At 30.3% G+C, this 24,305-nt stretch overlaps 2 protein-coding genes across 2 annotated transcripts in view; one reads left to right on the forward strand and one right to left on the reverse strand.

Annotated features, from left to right (window-relative positions):
- LOC111422322 (nucleoside diphosphate kinase homolog 7) overlaps window positions 1-24,305 on the forward strand; it is a 63,615-nt gene that overhangs the window by 10,831 nt on the left and 28,479 nt on the right. The gene's annotated exons all lie outside the window — the stretch shown is intronic.
- On the reverse strand, window positions 483-18,614 carry LOC111429525 (RYamide neuropeptides-like). The gene is made up of 5 exons (XM_023065465.2): window positions 18,523-18,614; window positions 7,195-7,300; window positions 7,044-7,146; window positions 6,586-6,726; window positions 483-606 (listed from the first exon to the last, which is right to left on the reverse strand). The coding sequence occupies exons 2-5, from the start codon at window positions 7,298-7,300 to the stop codon at window positions 564-566; spliced, it is 393 nt and encodes a 130-aa protein (XP_022921233.1). The 5' UTR covers window positions 18,523-18,614; the 3' UTR covers window positions 483-563.

The following is a 24,305-nucleotide window of genomic DNA, read 5'->3' on the forward strand; positions in this document are numbered from 1 at the left end:
ACTGATACGTCCGAAATAGTTTTAGTAAAATTGATAAAAATATAAAAAAAGGGTTCGAAGTAACTAAGTTATCATCCCAATTTCTCAGTCAACTTGGCTAGTAGTTGTCTGTTGAAGTGAGAAAATTCTAAATCGTTCGACAATTTCGTTCGCGTGCTATTATTTGCTAATAAAGGGAAATGAAGTCGATTTCATGCGATTTCGATTCTTACCTTCGTCTTCCACTCGGATGATAAAAGGTCATCTTCGGAATTTCTGTAAAGGGATTATTTGGAAAGGCAAAGAATCATCGAGACTTCAATACGAACATTTATTGAAACATACGTAAATTTCTTATTGCACTGTAACACATTGACTTAGTGTACGTTATGTATAGTGGGTAGGTATAGTTTTGTATATATGTTATAAGGAAACGATAGGAGAGGATTTTTCGGTTAACAACGATCCGTATCCAGCCCATAAACGGGTCGTTGTTAACAGGATTTTGTCAATTTGAAGAGATAGATGAAACAGAATTCCTCGAATCACATGTTTAGTAGTGGTGGTGGTCTTAATAGAGATGTTTACGATGTGGATGATATTATGTCGTCTATTGGGCCATCATTCCTGAAACTTACAATATTTTTAGTATAAAAGTCATACGTTTTCAAAGTGTAAAAGTGTGAAATAGAAACCTCTTAAGAACACACAGTCATCATTTTTTGATTTATGTGTGTACTTATTTTTTTAATCCCGTATCTATAAAATGTAATCTGTTGCGCAGTCTCCGATATTTTTACTATATTGTGAGTTATAGTATTTTGGAAAGCCTGTCGTAAAATCCGTGAACTACCGCGGCACCCTATTATTAAGCTATATTTTACTTTGAAACCGCACGATTCAGTATACTTTCTTATCAACAAAATCTTTTCTTAGCAAATCTGTTTAAATCTCTTTATAAAATTTTAAAATAGTAACACTTAGATTTTACAATTATGTAATTGTCTCGTTTCTATTCCAGCAAACATACAGATACACATAATGAGTTTAATATCTCATTATTCAGATATTCCCACGTGATATTCAAGATGGATAACACTTATCTTAATGATATCACTTATCACAACAGCCGTATTAAATTGGTCATGTCGATCTTGAGCGTTACGAGACATAATCGGTAGACAAAACATTTAAAATGCGTGTAGCGTCTGTTATGTAAATTTTCTGTCTTAATTATTAAAATTTGTATCAAAGATTAAAGTCCTAGTCTACACAGAACTAACACAACTCTTAATGAAGATCGCAAAATTCATCCGTAGGAAATCGGAGGCGGCTAAACTGCCTCCGTATAACCGAAATTGAGTTATCCTTTTCCACATACGTATGCATATCTAACTACATTTAATTTTGTCGACAAAGTTGTCTGCACCCTAATCTAACTTTGAAATAGTTAACCATCCTTTTTCTTTGTCTCATGTAATACAAAGTAAAGTATACGAAGTTTATAAAGAGTAAATCTTTTAATCGGTCTTGAGGTTGTGATGGATGTTTACTAACAAGGGAAGTATCAGAACTGTCCCTCACCGATTTGATTGAAATTTGGTACAGCGATAGTATGGCCAAAAATAAGGTTTACGTATTTTTTTATACGTGCTAATAAAGCCCCTGGGGCGAGTTATAAGGGTTGGAAATCTTTCTTATTTGCCTCTGACCATCCCCTGCAAAGTTACGGGGTATGATAGATAACCCCTTTCCTTAAGAATAATGTGATAAACAGTTACACTTTTGAACAATATTTTGAAGAAAACCATTAATTAGATGTAAATTAAGATTTACGCAGTAAAATAAACCCTATACGACATTAAGGGGTGGCGGGGGTTAACTACCCTAACCACCCCAAATAAATTTTTTTTGCGAAAATTGTTTGTCGATTTTGGAGCAATTTACCACGCTGATTTTTTTATACGTTAGTACTATTGTAAGAACAAGGGTTAGAAGTTTGGGGTAGAAAATATATTTTCGCTAATAACTTTCGTACTCCTACAGAAAAAGCTTTTTTATCCTTATTCTATTTAAATAACACAAAAGCTAGGATAATTATATAAATATTTATTAATAATGGGTTAAAAAGCAACTGAAAAAAATGGTTAAATATCACAAATTGTATTCTACATTGTTAGACTCCTCTGGTACGTTTGGACCGAGGGTAATAAATACAATGTTCAAAGCAGATAACATATTCGTTTTGGCATCAAAGTCTGGTAAACTGACTTCTGCTCATATGAAAAATTGGCTACAAAATGTCTATTTCCCAAACACCGGACCCAAATTATTACTATTACTGGATTCTTGGAGTGACCACTGCCCTGAAATTATTAGTAAAGTAACTCCATCGGATGTTAAGTTTAAATATTTGTCTATTCAACCCCTGGATGTATTTGGTTTTGGAATATGGAAAAATTTCATTAGAAGATTTTCTGATCAAGTTATTCTCTACCAGTACGATTTCAATTTGCATCAGCGAGATAATATTGTAAAATTGCTATCCTTAACGCATTACCAGTTGTCTTCCCCACGATTTATTAATGTTTTTAAATACGCCTGGTTTGCATCTGGATATACAGGGTGGTCCGTTACTAATGGGACACAGAGCAACAGTGAATTCCTTACATATAATTATTACGATTTAACCCAATTTATCTTAGTCCAATTGTTAATAATAACGAAGATACAGATGGTTAAAGTTAATACTTTATTTTCGTTTTTCTTTAATAATTTCGTTGTCTCTTACATTATGAACATGAAAATTGGTACATTAGTATTTTTTTAGACGATAAATAATAAATTGGTATTAGTTTTGATTTCTTTTTCAGATGGCGCTGTCTACCTTAAAAAACCACCCTTAAAGCAGTCATATCTTTTTCATCGTTAAAATTTTTACAACTCACATAACATAAAACAGTTTCTCAGACATTTTTACATAAATTTGGTATACCTATCAATATTCTCTAAAGTTCTCCGTTCCCGAGATAATCACTGTTTAAGGGCACATTGCAAAATTTCACTATGCTCAATAAACATTAGTTGGCGGTGAAAAAGTCTTTATTTACAATTGGACTAAGATAAATTGGGTTAAATCGTAAAATTATTACGATTTAATTCAATTTATCTTAGTCCAATTGTTAATAATAACGAAGATAGAGTTGGTTAAAGTTAATACTTTAATTTCGTTGTTTTTTTAATAATTTCGCTTTTTCTTAAATTATGAACATTAAAATTTTTATATTATTACTTTTTAAGATGATAAATGATAAATTAGTATAGTTCTGATCTATCTTTCAGATATAATTTAACTATCCACAAACATAAGTTGATGTTACAAAAATATTAACATAATTACTATATTAAAAATCGATTTTAATAACGACTATAATTTATTTAAACATTTTAATAATAATAACATCGAACAAAAAGAGGAAACAATAATAACAATTAAAATGAACTGCATTAGAGTAAGTGTTCAAAGTGACCACCGTTAGCTTCAATGCATTTTCCAATCCGTTTAGAAAATGATCTTCTTATGTTAAATAATATTTGTTCATTCCTAATGATATCCACTGCCTTTACAATTTTTTGCCACAGTTCCTCACGAGTTTCAGGATTGTCTTTGTAAACAAGGGATTTTACAAATCCCCATACGCAAAAATCCATAGGATTACAATCGGGACTTCGTGGTGGCCAAGTGTAATGACTACCTCGGCCAATCCATCTTCGTGGAAAATTCATATCGAGATAATCTCGCACTTGCCTGGAAAAATGGGGTGGTGCTCCATCTTGCATAAACCACATGACAGTCCAAATATTTAATGGTAACTCAGCCAACATATCGTCTACTTGGTTTTGCAAAAACTGTAAATAATTGTGGCCGTTCAAATTATTTGGTAATTCCCGCGGACCCAACACATAATTTCCAATTATTCCACACCAAACATTTATTTTAAATTCATGTTGAAAATGCCGTTGCCGTGTCATGTGTGGGTTTTCAGTTTCCCAAACATGATAATTTTTAAAATTAAAAACCTCACTACGAGTGAATGTCGCCTCGTCAGTAAATAAAATGTTGGCAATAAACGATGGGTCAGAATTTTGCCGATTTTTGATAAAATTAGCAAATTCTAACCGAACTCTTAAATCAGTAGGTAGTAAGGCGTGTACAGGTACAAAATGGTATGAATACAGTCTTTCTTTTTTTAATATTCGTAGAATTGACGACTTGCTTAACCCGGTTGCAGCTGACAAACGTCTAGAGCTAACTTTTGGGTTGTTACTAACTCGTACTAAAACTTCATCTTCTTCATCAACGGAAATCTTTTTTGGACGACCTGTATTTCGTTTAGGACGAAATGAACCAGTCTCACCTAAGCGGTCATACAAATTTTTAAATAACTTGTGATTTGGTTGTCTTCTGTTGGGGTATTTTAATAAATATCTTCTGCACGCTTCCCTTCCATTAAACTTTTCTTGAGCGTATATGCACACCATATCACGCATTTCCGTGTTAGAAAAAAAATTATGCCGGGGCATTATTTCAAAGTAACAAATACATTGATTACAATAATACTGAGCGTAAAATGAAACTGAATGTCAAACTGATTGTCTAGTGTTTGACTAAATAAAAACTTTGTCAACGCCAACTGATGTTACTGAGATATTAAATTTTGCAAAGTGCCCTTAAACAGTGATTATCTCGGGAACGGAGAACTTTAGAGAATATTGATAGGTATACCAAATTTATGTAAAAATGTCTGAGAAACTGTTTTATGTTATATGAGTTGTAAAAATTTTAACGATGAAAAAGATATGACTACTTTAAGGGTGGTTTTTTAAGGTAGACAGCGCCATCTGAAAGATAAATCAAAACTAACACCATTGTTTATTATTTATTGTATTAAAAAATGATAATGTACCAATTTTCATGTTCATAATGTAAGAGACAACGAAATTATTAAAGAAAAGCGAAAATAAAGTATTAACTTTAACCATCTGTATCTTCGTTGTTATTAACAATTGGACTAACATAAATTGGGTTAAATCGTAATAATTTAATGTAAGGAATTCACTGTTGCTCTGTGTCCCATTAGTAACGGACCATCCTGTATAGAGGAGAAACCAGAACAGTTTGAAAATTCCGTGGAGGTTTCCTTTTCCAATGAAAAACCTACGTGCGATATCTGTGGAGATATAGCTGTTATAACTTGTGCATGGTGTCAACAATCGTTTGCCAGTTACTTTTTAACTCATTATTAATAAATATTTATATAACTACATTAACTTTTGTGTTATTTAAATAAAGTAAGGATAAAGAACGTTTTCTGTAGGATTATGAAAATTATTAGCGAAAATATATTGTCTACCCCAAACTTCTAACCCTTGTTCTTACAATAGTACTAACGTATAAAAAAATCATCGTCGTAAATTACACCTAAATCGATTTTTTCGCAAAAAAAATTAATTTTTGGGGTGGTTAGGGTAGTTAATCCCAGCCACCCCTAAATGTCGTATAGGGTTTATTTTACTGCGGAAATCTTAATTTACATCTAATTTATGCTTTTCTTCAAAATATTGTTCTACAGTGTAACAGTTTATCACATTATTCTTAAGGAAAGGGGTTATCTATCATACCCCGTAACTTTGCAGGGGATGGTTAGAGGCAAATAAGAAAAAACACGTCATTAATATTTTTAAACGTACTATAAGGACACATAATATCGCCAAAATCGACAGGGTAGTTTTTGAAATATTCCAAAAAACTAGGGGTAGTTTACCCCCTGAAGCCCTCAGATATATGTGTGATACATCAATGGAAAGCTCTTTGAAAATGAATATCAGTTTACATTTACCACATTTCGATAACTATTTTCGTTTTCACCCTATAAGCGAATATATATATATTTCGCCCCGATTTCCAACCCTTATAACTCGCCCCAGCTGCTGTACCAAATTTCAACAAAATCGGTGAGGGACAGTTCTGATACTTCCCTTGTGAGTCATGATATTATTATAATCTTTGAGGTAATTAAAAAATTAACAAACAAATAAATTTCAAACATATTGCATAACCGGAAATGGAGATTTTACTAAAAAAAAACTCTTAGGAAGACTAATCGCATTTTTTTTTCTCTTGAAACTAATTTCTTGCAATTTCATTCTACCCTTTCTTTAATGGAACATTCCTTAATTCAGCTCGTAATACATTTTTTAATACTATTTCATTTCCACCCTTCTTTTTTCTGTATAATGAAAGTTATTTATTTTTATAATTGGTGGTTGTTTAGTTGGTACTCCAGGTTATTTCGAGAATTATAACTTTTTATTCACGTATAAAATTTAGCCCATTAGACAACTTTTAGCTTGTACAAAACTAATAATGCTAAATCGTTTAAATTATAGTTATTGTTAAAAAGTTTTATAAAATCTGATAATATTATAATAATGTATAGCAATAATATTAAAAGAGTCACTTTATTACAATTTTCTTTTCGCGGTTTCACGTAAGTGTGTACGATGCCGATGTTGTTTTATAAAGGGGATCGTTGGTCGACTTACCTTTCAATACAACGGTACAAATTGGATACTCCTGTGTAGTCACACGCGAAGTCGTTATCGTTGAAACAGGGCGGTTGACGATGTTGAGATTGTGGGAATACGCTCATGATGGCCTGTGGGTCGCTGGATCGTTTACCATATCTAAAAATAACAATAAGTAATGTTGTAATATTTTAATAAAATGAAATCTTATGGATTCTTTTTTAAAATATTGAATTAAATTGTATCAGGTTATATGATTTCATTCTCAAGTTTAATTAATCTGCTGTATAATCAGGATAATTATAATCGGGCGTGTTGAATAAGGAAATAACCAAATTAGCCGGTTTGGATTATTATAGATACTTTCAAATTTAGCGTGGTGTGTAGTTAATTATTAATTACGTGGGCATAATTTGGATTTAGAGAGAATTTCCGATCACCACACAAGGAAATTCTTGTATAAAGATTTGTTTTACCTGGGTCCCAAATAGAATTGGTTGCTTCTGTGCTGTAATTTGCCGCTTCTTTGTACGGGAACGTCTACTTTGGCTCTTCCATATCTTGGACCCAAACTAAATTCTAAAACAAAAAATTTAATATCTTTAGAAAAGAAATTGTTTATTTTACCTGCTGGTCCTCGTTTTTGATATGTATAGGACTCTTGCTCTTCCGATATAGCGAACACAGCCACCACTAAGTAGGCTGATAATATGATTAATTTGCTGGTATTCATCTGGAAATAGGAAAATAGTATTTAAAAAAATATTACAAAATTATTAATAAAAAAATTTTCGGAAAAAAGTTTACTTAATCGTAGAATTCCTCTTACCCAAACTTATTACGATGCGGTTTACGTGGTTTCCGTCCATTAGAATAAATCGATGAGGAGTGAAGTTAAGTCGTACCTACAGGTTTGATATGGGGGCGGCTACTGTTCATATGCAAATTTTTAATTAAAGAGCGTCATTTATAGATGCCTGTTTTAATCATAACATAACGCGCCGAACGCGTCTCCCACCAAACCACGATATAGAACTACTGCGGTCTCCGTGAAATTATGGGTATGGGTGACGACCGGAGTTTGAGATTGGGTTAATATTATATCCGAGGACCACTGTCCAGGGAAATTATAACACCACTTTTGTTTGTTCGCCTTCGCTTCCTGCTAAAGCTTAGTAGTAGGAACATAGCTTTTTGCACGATTTTAATTATGTCAACTTCTAACTGTGATTTACATTTTGATTAAGAACCACAGAAAACTTACTTTTTAGTTAATAAAAGTTACGTTGATTTTTTTTAACACTTTACCTGCACTAAAGGGTGTTTTATCGAATTTTTTTCTTGGCGATAAAAGTTTATGTAGCCATCGTGATTCCGATGGTAAAGGACAATGTTTCCTCTCAGATGTTTACCTCTGACTGTTATTCCAGCCCTCAGGAATTGCCAAGTTCGCCGTAATGAACGCACTCAAACTTATAAGTCAATATGTGACTACTCTATTACTTCATGTACATGTATGATAACATTGCACACGAGATTTTAATAGAAGCAGCGATTTCAAAGAAACGAGTGATAAATAAGTTTGAAAATATATGGAAATTCTACGTTGAAGAACAATGAATTTATTGAAAATTTAATTCAGGTTTTTTTAATGCATTCGTTAATATTTTTATATCCGTACAAAGTAATTTTTATAAATGAAATAAAGTATGGTATAAAAACAAACGTATAAATAGTACGTATGTTGTTGTTAATAAAATATTCAGGGAATTTACCATCGTATCGTTGAAGTACACTAATCAGCTACTATCATCATTGCACCTTATATTCATAATTAAAAACATATCCCATTGTTTATTTTTACACAACAACTTCAAAAAGGATTACATATTTTAAATGTTTGCATTCTTCAAATTCATGCCTGCCTTTGGGTTATCGCTGCATAATATGATTTATTTACAATTTTATCCGGTTCAATAGTGGTTTTATAACACCTACGAACGTTGTCAACAACGCCGAATCTCAAACATTTCGTTCCAACACTACTCAATACTGCAAGAAATCGATTTGTTGCTTTCAAAAAGAGGAGACATTCTCTTGACTGCACGACTTCTCTTTGCTTTCAAAGAACTAATTTAGGCGTAAAAGTGTTGCCAACTTCAGAACTTTTCTTAGAAGGATCACTATTATCACGTAGTTGTCGAGAAGGCCCTTTGATGTCGTCAACCTTTCAACGTGTGAAAATATATCTATGAATGGAAAATTATACGGATAGCTGCATCATAATCTCGACATTGTATAGGTATCAAATATTTAAATTGGTTGAAATTCAATTTTGAATGAATTCAATAGAAACGTTTACACTTATAATACAAATCGATTTCATTTTTAAATATCGACAGCCTAATTGAACTTGTCATTCGTTCGAGGAATGTAAATTAATTGGATTTCAAGTTATGTTAAGCGTTTAGCTATTGATTTTAACTAGATGATGTTATAAGTTCTAGCAGTTTGTATTGATTTTGAAAATGTAAAGGCGTTAATCTGATTAAGAGATATTATCATAATCCGAATATTAATGATAATACGTATTAGGGTAGAAAAACCACGAATGTACCAGGAGGGTGACAAATTCTCATACTAATTACTGTAATGGGACGGTCGTGTGTCTGCTTACCATGAACCAACCGAAATGTTATAAAGGGTCTAAAGGCATCGCGCTAATCCAATCTCACGAACGGCTAAAGGGGAACAAAAATATGATAACATAACGTCTTTTAAAATGTTTAGATAATCGTGTATATACGTTTTAAAAAGAATATGTTATTGATCGCCAAAAATGACAAGCGTAAACTGTACTGTTACTCGCTACATAAATTTCCAGGCAAAAGACTAAAACTAAACGTAAAAGAAAATTGTGCACCCTGTTGCTACCTTCCGTAATTATAGCCTCAGTAACAGTCGTACAGATTTATTACTGAAGTGTAGCTATAAATAGTAAGTTCTTTGTCGAGCTTTGTTAGAATAATGGAACTGAAAATCCATCCAAATACTCACTTGTGTAATAGAAATCTTAAAACTACTCTCGTTATCCGAGAGTATTTTGGGTTTGTGTGGGTGGAAGACCGTTTTTCAAGAGTGAAATGAGGCGAAATCATTAATTCTTTTGCGTGTGATAGACAATAGCTAAAATTGGATGTCTCCGTTTGTTTAATGGTTACTTGTAACTTAGATTGGGGAGAGAGATAGATATATCGTAGGTAATTTTAGTTTCAGGATATTTTAACAACTATTTTATCCAATAATACAAATATTTTTTACCGATTATAATTGTTAAAAAGAGATTTGCCAACAAGTAATTATTATATTTAAATATTTCAAATTGTTAACATTTCTGAAGTATCTAGAAAATAGTTTACTATAAAAGTTCTTTATAATTTAATTCTCATAAAGTATTAACTCTTTTCTGAATGTATTCCTTTTTCTTAAAATATTCTAAACTTTATTTCTTAAAGTTTTTTGAAAGCTTGTGATTTTTTTTATCGTTCCAATAAGCTTAAAGATTGCTTAATTTTAAAGTAACAAAATGTGTTAAATAAACACTTGTAACTATATTTTTAACAGTTACTAATACATTTTTAATAACATTTCAAATATTCCATGATTTAATAAAACTTAACTAACTAAATGAAAATATTTAAAATGAAAAAATTGGTTGGTAAATTTTTATTAATATATTCAAAAGCTCTGCATAAAAGATAGCGACAAAAATTTTAAATTTTGTATCGTAACCCTTTCAAAGTTAAACTAATTTGCAAATGCTAAATATTTACAGTTAATATTTGGCTTTATAAGTGTATACATTGATTTTAATTACATATTCAAACGAATGCGCTCTTTAATGAGGTTGTATTAAAAAAAATAAAAAATAAAAACATTTTGATATTACTTAAATTGAACCATCACTTTTTGATATCGAAATTTTGAAAGATTATTTATTGGAAAATATGTTGAGTGAATTGTGTACTCTTGCCTTACTTAGCTTCTTGTTTGTGTTGATTAATTCCAAAAGATATTTATAAAATAATTGTGAAGTTAAAAACGATTTTTTTCTAATACTTGCTCAACAATCTTTAATCAAAACAGTTCAGTGTTAACCCATTTTCGCCGCAGTGTCGCATATCAGTGATAAAATCTAGATAAAATCATTCTTTTCCATTCAAATTATTTTTTAATTATTTCATCATCTCCCAAAATCTTCTTACTTCCGATCTGTTGTGTAAACAATACATTAATTTAAGTGATTTCTTTTACGAAAGAAAACTATTTCAGCGTTGATATTTTTATTTTTTAATTTAAAAGTTTGATCCTGTATTCAAAAGCTATCACATTTAATTGAGTAACTTTGAAATTAATAATCTTGTTAGTATCAAAGAATTTTAAGATATGTATTTCGCCTCTAGCCTTTATATTAGTTCTTATTTGTTACAATAAATAGTCAAACTTGTGTTTCTACTAACCGTCTTTAAAGGAAGAGGAGTGCTTTATGCAACAGGACTAATGCCTCTTGGCCTATTAAGGATAATGGGCGACGTCTGGTAGTTAATTTGTTCCAAAGCGTCGCGTCTCGACATTCAAGTTCTAAACGTTCGTTTAACCGGGAGGACTTCCGGAAAATGCATAGAAATCTGTTTAAGTCGATCTCTTTTCCGTAAGCTCGACAGCTTTCGACCTTATCTTGATACTAGCCATGTTACAGCCATTTGCGAGGTAATTTTATGAGATTGAATTGAACTCCCTTGAGAAGAGACTATGACGATGTGAATTTTTTCTGTGAAAATTTAATTATTTAAAACATCTGTTAAAGAATGCACAGTAAAATAATAACGGAAAGAATTTCTTTTCTACTTATTATTTACATTAAACTTTAATTTAAAATTTCCATTATTTATCTATTTTCTCTCCCATTGTCTCCCCACCCCATTCTCGTCTAATGTCATTCTTTGAGATCCGGCGGAAATTGAATCTGAATCTTACGTAACGTTATGAACCGCACTTACCCAGTGCGATGTACTCGTTTTCATATTTCCAATTTGCTTCAACCGGAAAATCGAGAAAATATGTCACCAATTGGCACCATCTTTTCATCGTGTACGGTTTTACAGGATTTTGTAACACCTATCCGCGATACGTTTTACATTTTACTGGATAATAAAATTTGCCATGTCAGTTCAATGGAAAGATGTATGCACTATTATGTTACGTGCACCTTCCGGCAGTTGATTCGTACCTTATACAATTCGGAACATTTACATGTGCTATATTCTACGCAGGTGCATAGAAGATATTTTAAAAGAAATTTGAACTCTCCATCGTCACGTAAAGTACAAAAGTAGATACAAATATAACCTATTTTATTAGGTCTGATGGGTTTTATAACGTATATATTTTCGTTTTACTATTATGAGTTAGATGCTGTGGCAAATTAACTTAATGGCTTTTAAAAACTTAAACTAAAACAATCTTCTTAAGTTCCTATTATTTTCAATTTAACGTTTCTTACAAAGTTTAATTTACAAAGATAAAATATTTAATTTAATTAAATATCGTTTTGATCGAGCTTGTAAATAAAATACTCGAGCAAGTACTTATTATTAAAGTTTTTTAAAGCTTTTTAAGGTTATAAACTCGTAAGAATCTGTGTAATAGGCAAAGTTCTTGATTGCATTTAAAGTTTCTATTACAAAAGGACTTTAAACCGTGATTAAATGTTTTATTGCCCGTATTGCTATTAGAATATTTTATTTTTCTTTCGTATGCTTAACTCACTAATTTATAGATTATTTCAAAATTCGTCTCTTTCAAGATCCGTTAAACATTTATCATATGCTCAGGAAAATATCCCTAAGATTTTAATCTCTTTGAATCTTTCAATGCATGCTGGATTCTCATCTTCTTTGTAGATGTTACAGTGGCTTCATTAAAATTAACTAATTTGATTTATCACTTTATTTCGTGTTTAAAACGTTTTTTTGCAAACTGTACTGGAATGAATTTGTTAAATGTAATAAATAAATTTACGTTTATCAGGATTTCAAAGATGAAATTTCGTATAGAAGTAGTAATTTATATAAGAAATAAGGTCACGCTTACATATTTGCTGGTATAATGTCATAACCTTGTTAATTGAAACGAAACAACATAAAAATTTCATTCACGTAAACTAAAAATGATTTTTGAGTAAACTATATTATTATCTTTTATAATATTGATATCGTAAACACCCGTTAAACACAATACCTAAAATTACCCTCATAAAATATACCTATAACACGAAAGAGGAAAAAAAATAATAATAGAACTTTTTCTTGTTTTTCCTCACTGCTTTTCTAACGGTAAAACACGTTCAGATGATCCTGTTATCTCCGCCGAATTTCATGTAGGACCAAAGAATATTAGGATAAAGGTCACTTTCTGTTTTCCCTACGAATCGTTAAGAATGAACAAAGAAAATCGTTAAATAACGGGTTTCCATTTGAAATCCTTCACATCCTCTTGAATTCGTATTTTCGAGAAAACAAAATGTGAAGTGAATACTGCGTTATTTTAAATGTGTAAGAAATTGATATATGTAAGAAATAATATCGGTTCAACTCCATTACGAATCCATTACACATGATAATAAAAGCATTTACGCATACTTTTACATCAACGTTATTGGTGCAAATACGATTCGTCGCGGTTGTATTTGCTTTATAACTCTTGAAGTTTGTTGGGAATCATATTATTTTGCTTCGGTTTCGAACGTTTTGGATGTGTAATAAAACGTGATGTTATTTCTTCTTATCTTGTTCGCGTTTAATTCCGATTAAGTCGAATGTAATAATACTAATTCTAATATAATTGGACGCTTAAAATAGGTATTATATTGTGATTGTTATTTAACTTCAGTACCAATTATTCAAAATAAAATCTGACGGTTTAAATTGGGTATTAATATTATAATATTATGTATTTCATTTATGTCATGATTACGATTTAAATCAATCAAACGTTTGATGTCTGAGGAATTGCGTATTATGGTCAATACGGTTGAATACACAAACGTGTAGAGTAAGGATTAATTGTTATTAGTATCTCAGTGATAAAAATTATGAATGCTGTGTTGTATGTTATTAGCTAATTTATAAAATTTTATCATTTTCAAAAAAAACTTTTAATAAGATAAATAAACCAGAACTTGTTTCAAATTAAGCTTTTTCCATCATGTTTTTTTTTTATTTTGTTTACACATCAACGCTTTAGGCATTCAGAAGAGAATAAAATACTAAATCTGTTATGTAGTGAATGCATTGAGTATTATTGTGGAGAATTAAAAATATATTTTTATGGTTTTGTTCTCATTGGCCGAATAAAACGACTCAGAATGTATTTTTCATTGTGGTTAAAAAATCGGACAATGACCGAATTTACACATTGTCAATAACACACGCAAGTTTTGTGTTTTAGAACTAATTCGTTTGCAAAAAAATAAAGCGGTCGAGATTAGCGATTAGCGCTTTAACTTGTAGCATTGTTTTATTTTACTCACATAATTGGTATTGAAGGGCTTAAAATTTCTAGTTTTTTGGGGACATGTAACCAATAATTAGCGTCAATAGTTTTCTACTAACAATAAATAGGATCATATAGTATAGGGCACCCACTCAGTAACTTTGCAAACAGTTTTATAACATTTTAATATTAAAAAGATTATTGAACTTATACAGGGTCATCCACGACGACCGTCCATTAGAACTTTACAGGGTTCTGGCCAAAATTAAAATTTGAAAATTCAGATTTAAGTATTATCAATTGCGTTCTCTTCGACTAAAATATTTTCAGATATCTAACACTTACGGTTATACCGGAAGTCGCCACCTACTTTATTTTTTTAAATGGAACATCCTGTATATTTGTACATATTTGGATTTGTCTGTTTTCAAGGTTTATGAATGACTTTACTTTTTGGAATTTGATTCTTCCGTTCTCGAGTTATTCGAATTTTTCTAGAAAAATCTGCTCCAGCAGACATTTGTTCAAAAAATCAGAGAACACTCGATTTTTGGGATATCAATTTAGGATTCAGAACATGCTTAAGCAACATGATGGAGTATGTTTTGGTGCCGAGTATGGCTGTCTAGAACGTTTGGTCACTTTACTATGGCACGTTACTTTTTCGAAACTTGGAAGTACCATAATTTCATTTTTTTAAATGGCACCCTCCATATTTTATTACTTAGTCGTCTTCGGTGTCCTAACATTTATAGTTTGGAAGATAATTAGGGTTTTTTGAAAAATGCACACATATCGATATTTAACCTAGTGTGTCATGAATACCTAGTGCGACTTAGTGAATAACCGAATGAAGTGGAAGTATGAAAATTTGTAGACTTGTGATGTTTGATGCCAGCTTTTTAACTAAAGTATTTTCAGGTTCCGGGTACTTGTGGTTACACCGGAAGAGGTGACAATTTTCATATTTCAAATGGAACACCTGAGTTTGATTACATTTTTCAATCAAAAATGTCAACTACAACGTTACTTTTTATAATTTATAAATCATCTAGTTTGACCGCCGGAAAAAAAATTTTGTGTTGTGGAATGTTGTTGTGGTTATGTATTATCAGAGGATCAGTAAGGAAAGAGTAAACAGTTTGACATTTGCTAAAGCTATGGTTTATTTCTGTTGGTGTGATGACTAGGTTACTTTTTGTAGTGATCTGTTCTCAAGAATTGCCACGTTTGGAATTTAGTAATGAGGATTATTTGAATTTGATAATAATTTATGGAGAGTGCAACCAAATAATTGCGTATACGTGTCGGCTGCAACATACAAATGGCCTAAAATTGAACCAAAATTTCAAAAATGTAATGAAATACAGGGTGTTCCATTTGAAATATGAAAATTGTCACCTCTTCCGGTGTAACCGCAAGTACCCGGAACCTGAAAATATTTTACTAAAAACCTGGCATGAAACATCAGAAGTCTGCAAATTTTCAAAAGGCCACTTCATATGGTTATACACTAGGTATTCATGGCACATCAAGTGTTCTCTGATTTTTTTAACAAATGTCTGCTGGAGCAGATTTTTCTAGAAAAATTCGAATAACTCGAGAACGGCCGAATCAAATTGCAAAAAGTAAAGTTATTCCTAAACCTTGAAAACAGAAAAATCCAAATATGTAAAAATATATAGGTGTTCCATTTAAAAAAATAAGGTAGGTGGCGACTTCCGGTATAACCGGAAGTGCTAGAAATCTGAAAATATTTTAGTCGAAGAGAACGCAATTAATAATACTTAAATCTGAATTTTCAAATTTTTCTGTTGGCCAGAATCCTGTAAAGTTCTAATGGACGGTCGTCGTGAATGACCCTGTATATGAGACTCATAAAATAAAGTATAACAAGCTAAATATAAAAGTAGAACGTGCCCTAATGTTTCGAAACTGTCAGTCTAAGCACTGACATGAATTAACAAATTGAAGAAGTAAAGGTCTTAATAAGATGTATTTGAGGTGATAATCATAATCGGCCTTCAACGAATGGAGAAATAAATGGGCAAGACAAAAATATTTGTAGCTCCAACAAAAGTTCATTGAGACCAGTCAAAATGATTTTTTTTTCAATAAGTTCACTTGGACCTACATAAGTGCCTACCGCTGTGCAATGCTTAAAACGTCTCTTCACTTTTTAATTTGTTATTTTTTAAATTTTACTAATTATAAGAAGTCAGACATCTCGAAATTTCTGTTTAAGATGATCTATGGTGTTAATGCAATATTTTTTAATCTCTTACATAAGAAAAAAATCGATGAATGTTAAAATCAGGCAATTAAACCAGTGAAATTGGCCAGCTCATCAGACCCGAATTACCTATCAATTGTGATAATAACGTTAATAACACCGCTTTTTTTAATCGATTATACTTTTGGTTACAATGAATGGATTTAGTTGCAAAAAACGTCGGTTTTGAGAATTGTTCATTTGTATTTAAAACCAGTCTTAATTAAGTATGAGTTTGTTGGGAATTATATTCTGTTGATTCATTGAACCGCTCGATATAGTTTGTAATGAAGGTAATTGATAAGAATATGTATAGAAGAAAAATTGTACTGTTGCCTTCATAATGAAAGGTTTGTAATTAAATCTCTAGCTACGACCTATAGAGATCATCTATAGGTAGATATACAGGGTGTATCTGAATGACTGCAACAAACTTCAAGGGGTGATTTTTTAGTGAATTTTAAGGGTACTTTGATATATGAACCATGGGCGACTTCGGCTCCCCTAAGGAGCTACACCTCTCCAAAAATGGCGGAAAATTTTGGTTTAATTTTTTTTTCTCGAAAACCATAAACGCTAGGAAAATGAAATTTGGGGAACATGTTTAACTCATAATAGGGCATGTTTTGACCCTATTTGTACTTTCAACCTACCCCTCTAAAGTACTAAACGTAACCACCCCCTTTACATTTTTGCTAATATTTTTTGTATGCAAATGATAAATACATTAAAAAAAATTTATCTAGGTAGATGAAAGTATCCTAAAACTTTTTTGTCTCTTTAAAATTTTTCCAAAAACGACTAATTTTTGAGAAAAAAAAATAATAAAGCAAACACTGCACGTTAAACAACGGGGTTGTCGATCAAAAGTTGGAATGAATTTTTAATGAAAAGGTCTTAGTAGGCTTTGTAATCTTTGTCAGAAATATTTTTGACGTTTAAATGTCAGTGTTTTTCTTATTATTATTATTGTTTTTCAAATTAATTTTTAAATAAAGTTCTATCGCATTTACGCTCGTTCACTCGACGTTTCAAAATTTTAAATAAAACAATAATAATCGTACGAAAACCACTGACATTTAAACGTCAAAAATATTTCTGACAAAGATTGCAAAGCCTACTAAGATTTTTTCATTTAAAATTCATTCCAACTTTCGATTAACAACCCTACAGCTTAACAGTTAGTGTTTGCTTAATTATTTTTTTTCTCAGAAATTATTAAATTTTCGAAGAACATCTTCATAAAAAAAATCTAGGCATAAATTGAACGGGGGTGGTTACGTTTAGTAGTTTAAAAGTAAACATATTCCCCAAATTTCATTTTCCTAGCGTTTATGGTTTTTGAGAAAAAGAAATTAAACCAAAATTTTCCGCCATTTTTGGAGGGGTGTAGCTCCTTAAGGGAGCCGAAGTCGCCCATAGTTCATATATCAAAGTACATTTAAAATTCACTATAGAATCACCCCTTGAAGTTTGTTGCAGTCATTCAGATACACCCTGTATAAATAGTTTAATTATATATTATGTTAAATACAGAGATAAATGATTATATTAAAACGGTCGAATATAAAATTTCAATCCAATCGCGTAACTGGAAGTGATACTTTATCCGGGAGTATTTTAAAATTACCTCACTGTTTTAAAATTAAATATTTCATCGTTTGTCGTTGTTCATTTTACAAATGTTATAAATTATTAGTTATAGTAGCTATTTCTATTTTTTTGTGAAAAAGCATTTGGTACTTAATATACAAAATAATTACTATAAAGCGTTATGATGAATACTTTATGATACTATATTTTGACCGATTTCTGTAACAAACCATCTTCAAAAGACAAAAGAAGTTTTTCTGGTCAAATTGCTTTTTATGCTCTAAGTGCTTCTTAGTTTTTTTATGAAGTTTTTAAATTAATATTATTATTTTTAATTTTAATATCCATTTCTATTTATCTTTTTCCCTATTAAAGCACAAATTGAATTGAGCTTTGATTTTAACAAAGATATTTCATATAATAGTTTCTGCAGCACAATAGATATTTTTTCTTAAAGCTTTTTTTAATTTAAATTACTCATTATTATTCTTTTTTATTATTTCTCACAATAAATGTTAATCAAACGTGCAACTTACTTGTAACAATATATTCTCCGGATAATCCGACTTAAATAAGTTGTGTATTGAAAAGATCTTCAAATGGTAGTGCTCGATGGTGAAACGCACACGAAGACAAGTCCTCGGTGGCGACACCACATTTTATACCTACCACCTGTTCAGTGTCAGGCGCATTCAATTCAACACCGCCTCCTGATGGGGTTTGTAGGTGGTGGCGGCAGCTTCACCAACGACAGCGGTGCACCTATTTATCTGGGTTAATTTCGAAACTGATAAAATCCACGTGACAAATTGACAAAAAAAACTGATCCAATCATTAATAATCTTTAAACAAAAATTGATTTATTAGTGTTTTTTTAAACTTCAAAATTTTTTTTATTTTTTAACAACTTCCTTTTGAAAAAGTTGAATGGAATAAAGAAATAACTAGCTAATGTTGGTTAGGTCTTCAGGCTTTAGTTAATTAACGGCATAAACACGGTCGGTAGTTCTTTGCCCTTGAGGTTACTTAAAATTACAAAAGAGGGTCATTAGTATTATTAAAAAGTGTTTACGGTAGACTTGCTACTTCAACCCTAAAACAGGCATTTCGTTTTGAAATTAGGATACCCTTTTAGTCGATGTGCTTTTACTCAACGTACATCATATGTATACTAAATTAATTTTTTTGTTACATTTTGAATGGATCGTTAGTTGAAACAAATAGGAATAAGACGAATGTTAAAATCATTTTCAAAAGTTTCCCTTCGAATATCACATTCATTCATAACTGTTGTTGGAAATTAACTTATAGTAGTAAGAATGTAATCTTGTTAAGGCATCCTTGGTTGTGTTGATTGTCTCTTAATATCTGTTATAAAACAAGAATTAACAGGGTGCGAGAACCATCAAATATAATGACTATTGTTTCATTTAAATTTTCAAGGAGGATTAAAATGTTAAGAAGTCACTAATAACATTTCTAAATAATATTTAAAATCACTTCCAATTTAAGTTTTCGTTATTATGAAATTACTAATTTAGTAATGTAATAATTAATTTAATACTTGTGTTGTGGTGACAAATAATGTTGATTAAATTACAAATCGTACTACAAATGGTTCTAATAATTTACATTCGAGGGTCTAGTGGCGGTCGAGATATAATTTAATTTGTTATTTAGAACATAAAAAGGTTATTAATTGTGGCTGCGGCATCCGAATAGAATTGTTAACAAGCTCGGATCTTTAAATAAATAACATTAATCATCTATTTTCAGATGTCATCAAAATATTTTTAGATTCAATTAAGATTACTAAAAAATATTTTATTGAAATCTTTATATTTCTTAAATCTACAAGATTAGTGAATACGTTTGTTCTTTAAAGCTGTGTTCAAGGCGTGGTGCGAAACTTTTCAGTTTGGAAAGCTTCACCCATAAAACACCATTATAAATTTCGCTTCAGTTGATGTCTTTTATTGCGACGTTATTGGGCTTGGTAAGACATGGATCAAGAAGATAATATGGTAGGAACATAAATTTTCATACAAGTTTTTATTTCCCAAAAACTAAAATCAATTGCAGTGAAATGAAATGAGTTTTGTACGAATTTTTAAATCTTTTTCACTAATTTCAAACTTAAAATAAATAATGTGTTAATTTGTACTACGGAACGGTGAATTTATATGCAACACTTTTTTTTTTACTTTTACGAAAACAGGAAAGTTCACTCTTATCAAAAAAAACTATTAAAAAAGAGATTCCACAGTTTCAGTAGTTGAAGAATACATATTCATTATTTCGGATTGTATAACTTACTTATGAAAATTCTCTTGAAATACGACAATGAATTTTTTTTATATTTATTTTTTGACCAGTGGATGGGTTTAGCCGTGCGTTTCTCAAAACGGCAAAAAATATGCAACATAGTGATATTTGATGCTAACTATCACTTTTAAAATCCGGCCGGATACCGGATAGTTACCAAATATCCAGCTTTGGCCGGATATTAAAAACCTATTACTTAGTACTCCACCATTTACAGGAATTAGTATCTCTTTTAGGTGTTGGACACTGCAGATAATAATCAAGTTCAACCCCAATAGGACTTTTTTCATTGCATACAACTTTATTTATGTTAGGTTTGTCATTAGCAACTTCATTGTAACAATCCCAATATGATATATAAAATCTCTTGTTGCAGTTTCGTATAGTTTTCTTCTCTTCGCTTGTAATTCATCAGCACATTTATTACTAACAGAACTGTAGCTGTTATCACCTTCGGTTATTAATTAAACTATCCTCTTTTTAATGCAAAAAACCGTTTTGAAAAGTCACTTTTAGTTCTTGAGAAATAAATTTTTGAAATGATCGACAATTTTTTCGAATTTTGCAATTTTCGCCGAATAAGTTTTAAAAATTCGTATAAAATCCAATTCTTGGAATATAAGTATGAAAATATCCCAAAGCGTTAATAAAAGTGTCTTCTTTCCAATGAACCAACCCGTTTTGAAAAATAGCTTTTAGTTTTTGAGAAACCAATATTTGAAGTTTTGATAAAATTTTCGATGTTGCAATTTTCATCGATAACTTGCAAAATTCGCTATAAAATTAATTTCTTGAAGGATCCTTGTGGAAATATCACCAATTATTAATTAAAGTATCCTCTTTTTAATGCAAAAAGCCGTTTTGAAAAGTCACTTTCAGTTCTTGACAAATAAATTTTTGAAATGATCGACAATTTTTTCGAATTTTGCAATTTTTGCCGAATAAGTTTTAAAAATTCGTATAAAATCCAATTCTTGGAATATAAGTATGAAAATATCCCAAAGTGTTAATAAAAGTGTCTTCTTTCGAATGAACCAACCCGTTTTGAAAAATAAGTTTTAGTTTTTGAGAAAACAATATTTGAAGCTTTAATAAAATTTTCGATGTTGCAATTTTCATCGATAACTTGCAAAATTCGCTGTAAAATTAATTTCTTGAAGGATCCTTGTGGAAATATCACCAATTATTAATTAAAGTATCCTCTTTTAATGCAAAAAGTCGTTTTGAAAAGTCACTTTAAGTTCTTGAGAAATAAATTTTTGAAATGATCGAGAATTTTTTCGAATTTTGCAATTTTCGCCGATTAAGTTTTAAAAATTCGTATAAAATCCAGTTCTTGGAATATGAGTATGAAAAATTTCCCAAAGCGTTAATAAAAGTGTCCTCATTCCAATGAACCAAATCGTTTTGAAAAATAACATTTAGTTTTTGAGAAACCAATATTTGAAGCTTTGATAAAATTTTTGATGTTGCAATTTTCACCGATAACTTGCAAAATTCGCTATAAAATTAATTTCTTGAAGGATCCTTGTGGAAATATCACCAATTATTAATTAAAGTATCCTCTTTTTAATGCAAAAAGCCGTTTTGAAAAATCACTTTTAGTTCTTGAGAAATAAATTTTTGAAATTATCGAAAATTTTTTCGAATTTTGCAATTTTCGCCGATTAAGTTTAAAAAATTCGTATAAAATCCAGTTCTTGGAATATGAGTATGAAAAATTTCCCAAAGCGTTAATAAAAGTGTCCTCTTTCCAATGAACCAACCCGTTTTGAAAAATAACTTTTAGTTTTTGAGAAAGCAATATTTGAAGCTTTGATAAAATTTTCGATGTTGCAATTTTCACCGATAACTTGCAAAATTCGCTATAAAATTAATTTCTTGAAGGATCCATGTGGAAATATCACCAATTATTAATTAAAGTATCCTCTTTTTAATGCAAAAAGCCGTTTTGAAAAATCACTTTTAGTTCTTGAGAAATAAATTTTTGAAATGATCGAGAATTTTTTCGAATTTTGCAATTTTCGCCGATTAAGTTTAAAAAATTCGTATATAATCCAGTTCTTGGAATATGAGTATGAAAAATTTCCCAAAGCGTTAATAAAAGTGTCCTCTTTCCAATGAACCAACCCGTTTTGAAAAATAACTTTTTGTTTTTGAGAAAACAATATTTAAAGCTTTAATAAAATTTTCGATATTGCAATTTTCATCGATAACTTGCAAAATTCGCTATAAAATTAATTTCTTGAAGGATCCTTGTGGAAATATCACCAATTATTAATTAAAGCATCCTCTTTTAATGCAAAAAGCCGTTTTGAAAAGTCACTTTTAGTTCTTGAGAAATACATTTTTGAAATGATCGAAAATTTTTTCGAATTTTGCAATTTTCGCCGATTAAGTTTAAAAAATTCGTATAAAATCCAGTTCTTGGAATATGAGTATGAAAAATTTCCCAAAGCGTTAATAAAAGTGTCCTCTTTCCAATGAACCAACCCGTTTTGAAAAATAACTTTTAGTTTTTGAGAAACCAATATTTGAAGTTTTGATAAAATTTTCGATGTTGCAATTTTCATCGATAACTTGCAAAATTCGCTATAAAATTAATTTCTTGAAGGATCCTTGTGGAAATATCACCAATTATTAATTAAAGTATCCTCTTTTTAATGCAAAAAGCCGTTTTGAAAAATTACTTTTAGTTCTTGAGAAATACATTTTTGAAATGATTGAGAATTTTTTCGAATTTTACAATATTCGCCGATTAAGTTTTAAAAATTCGTATAAAATCCAGTTCTTGGAATATGAGTATGAAAAATTTCCCAAAGCGTTAATAAAAGTGTCTTCTTTCCAATGAACCAACCCGTTTTGAAAAACAACTTTTTGTTTTTGAGAAAACAATATTTGAAGCTTTAATAAAATTTTCGATATTGCAATTTTCATCGATAACTTGCAAAATTCGCTATAAAATTAATTTCTTGAAGGATCCTTGTGGAAATATCACCAATTATTAATTAAAGTATCCTCTTTTTAATGCAAAAAGCCGTTTTGAAAAATTACTTTTAGTTCTTGAGAAATACATTTTTGAAATGATTGAGAATTTTTTCGAATTTTACAATATTCGCCGATTAAGTTTTAAAAATTCGTATAAAATCCAGTTCTTGGAATATGAGTATGAAAAATTTCCCAAAGCGTTAATAAAAGTGTCTTCTTTCCAATGAACCAACCCGTTTTGAAAAACAACTTTTTGTTTTTGAGAAAACAATATTTGAAGCTTTAATAAAATTTTCGATATTGCAATTTTCATCGATAACTTGCAAAATTCGCTATAAAATTAATTTCTTGAAGGATCCTTGTGGAAATATCACCAATTATTAATTAAAGTATCCTCTTTTAATGCAAAAAGCCGTTTTGAAAAGTCACTTTTAGTTCTTGAGAAATAAATTTTTGAAATGATCGAGAATTTTTTCGAATTTTGCAATTTTCGCCGATTAAGTTTAAAAAATTCGTATAAAATCCAGTTCTTGGAATATGAGTATGAAAAATTTCCCAAAGCGTTAATAAAAGTGTCCTCTTTCCAATGAACCAACCCGTTTTGAAAAATAACTTTTAGTTTTTGAGAAAGCAATATTTGAAGCTTTGATAAAATTTTCGATGTTGCAATTTTCACCGATAACTTGCAAAATTCGCTATAAAATTAATTTCTTGAAGGATCCATGTGGAAATATCACCAATTATTAATTAAAGTATCCTCTTTTTAATGCAAAAAGCCGTTTTGAAAAATCACTTTTAGTTCTTGAGAAATAAATTTTTGAAATGATCGACAATTTTTTCGAATTTTGCAATTTTCGCCGAATAAGTTTTAAAAATTCGTATAAAATCCAATTCTTGGAATATAAGTATGAAAATATCCCAAAGTGTTAATAAAAGTGTCTTCTTTCCAATGAACCAACCCGTTTTGAAAAATAACTTTTAGTTTTTGAGAAACCAATATTTGAAG

The sequence above is a fragment of the Onthophagus taurus genome, chromosome 7, assembly GCF_036711975.1.
Source record: "Onthophagus taurus isolate NC chromosome 7, IU_Otau_3.0, whole genome shotgun sequence".
Classification (NCBI taxonomy): Eukaryota; Metazoa; Arthropoda; class Insecta; order Coleoptera; family Scarabaeidae; genus Onthophagus; species Onthophagus taurus.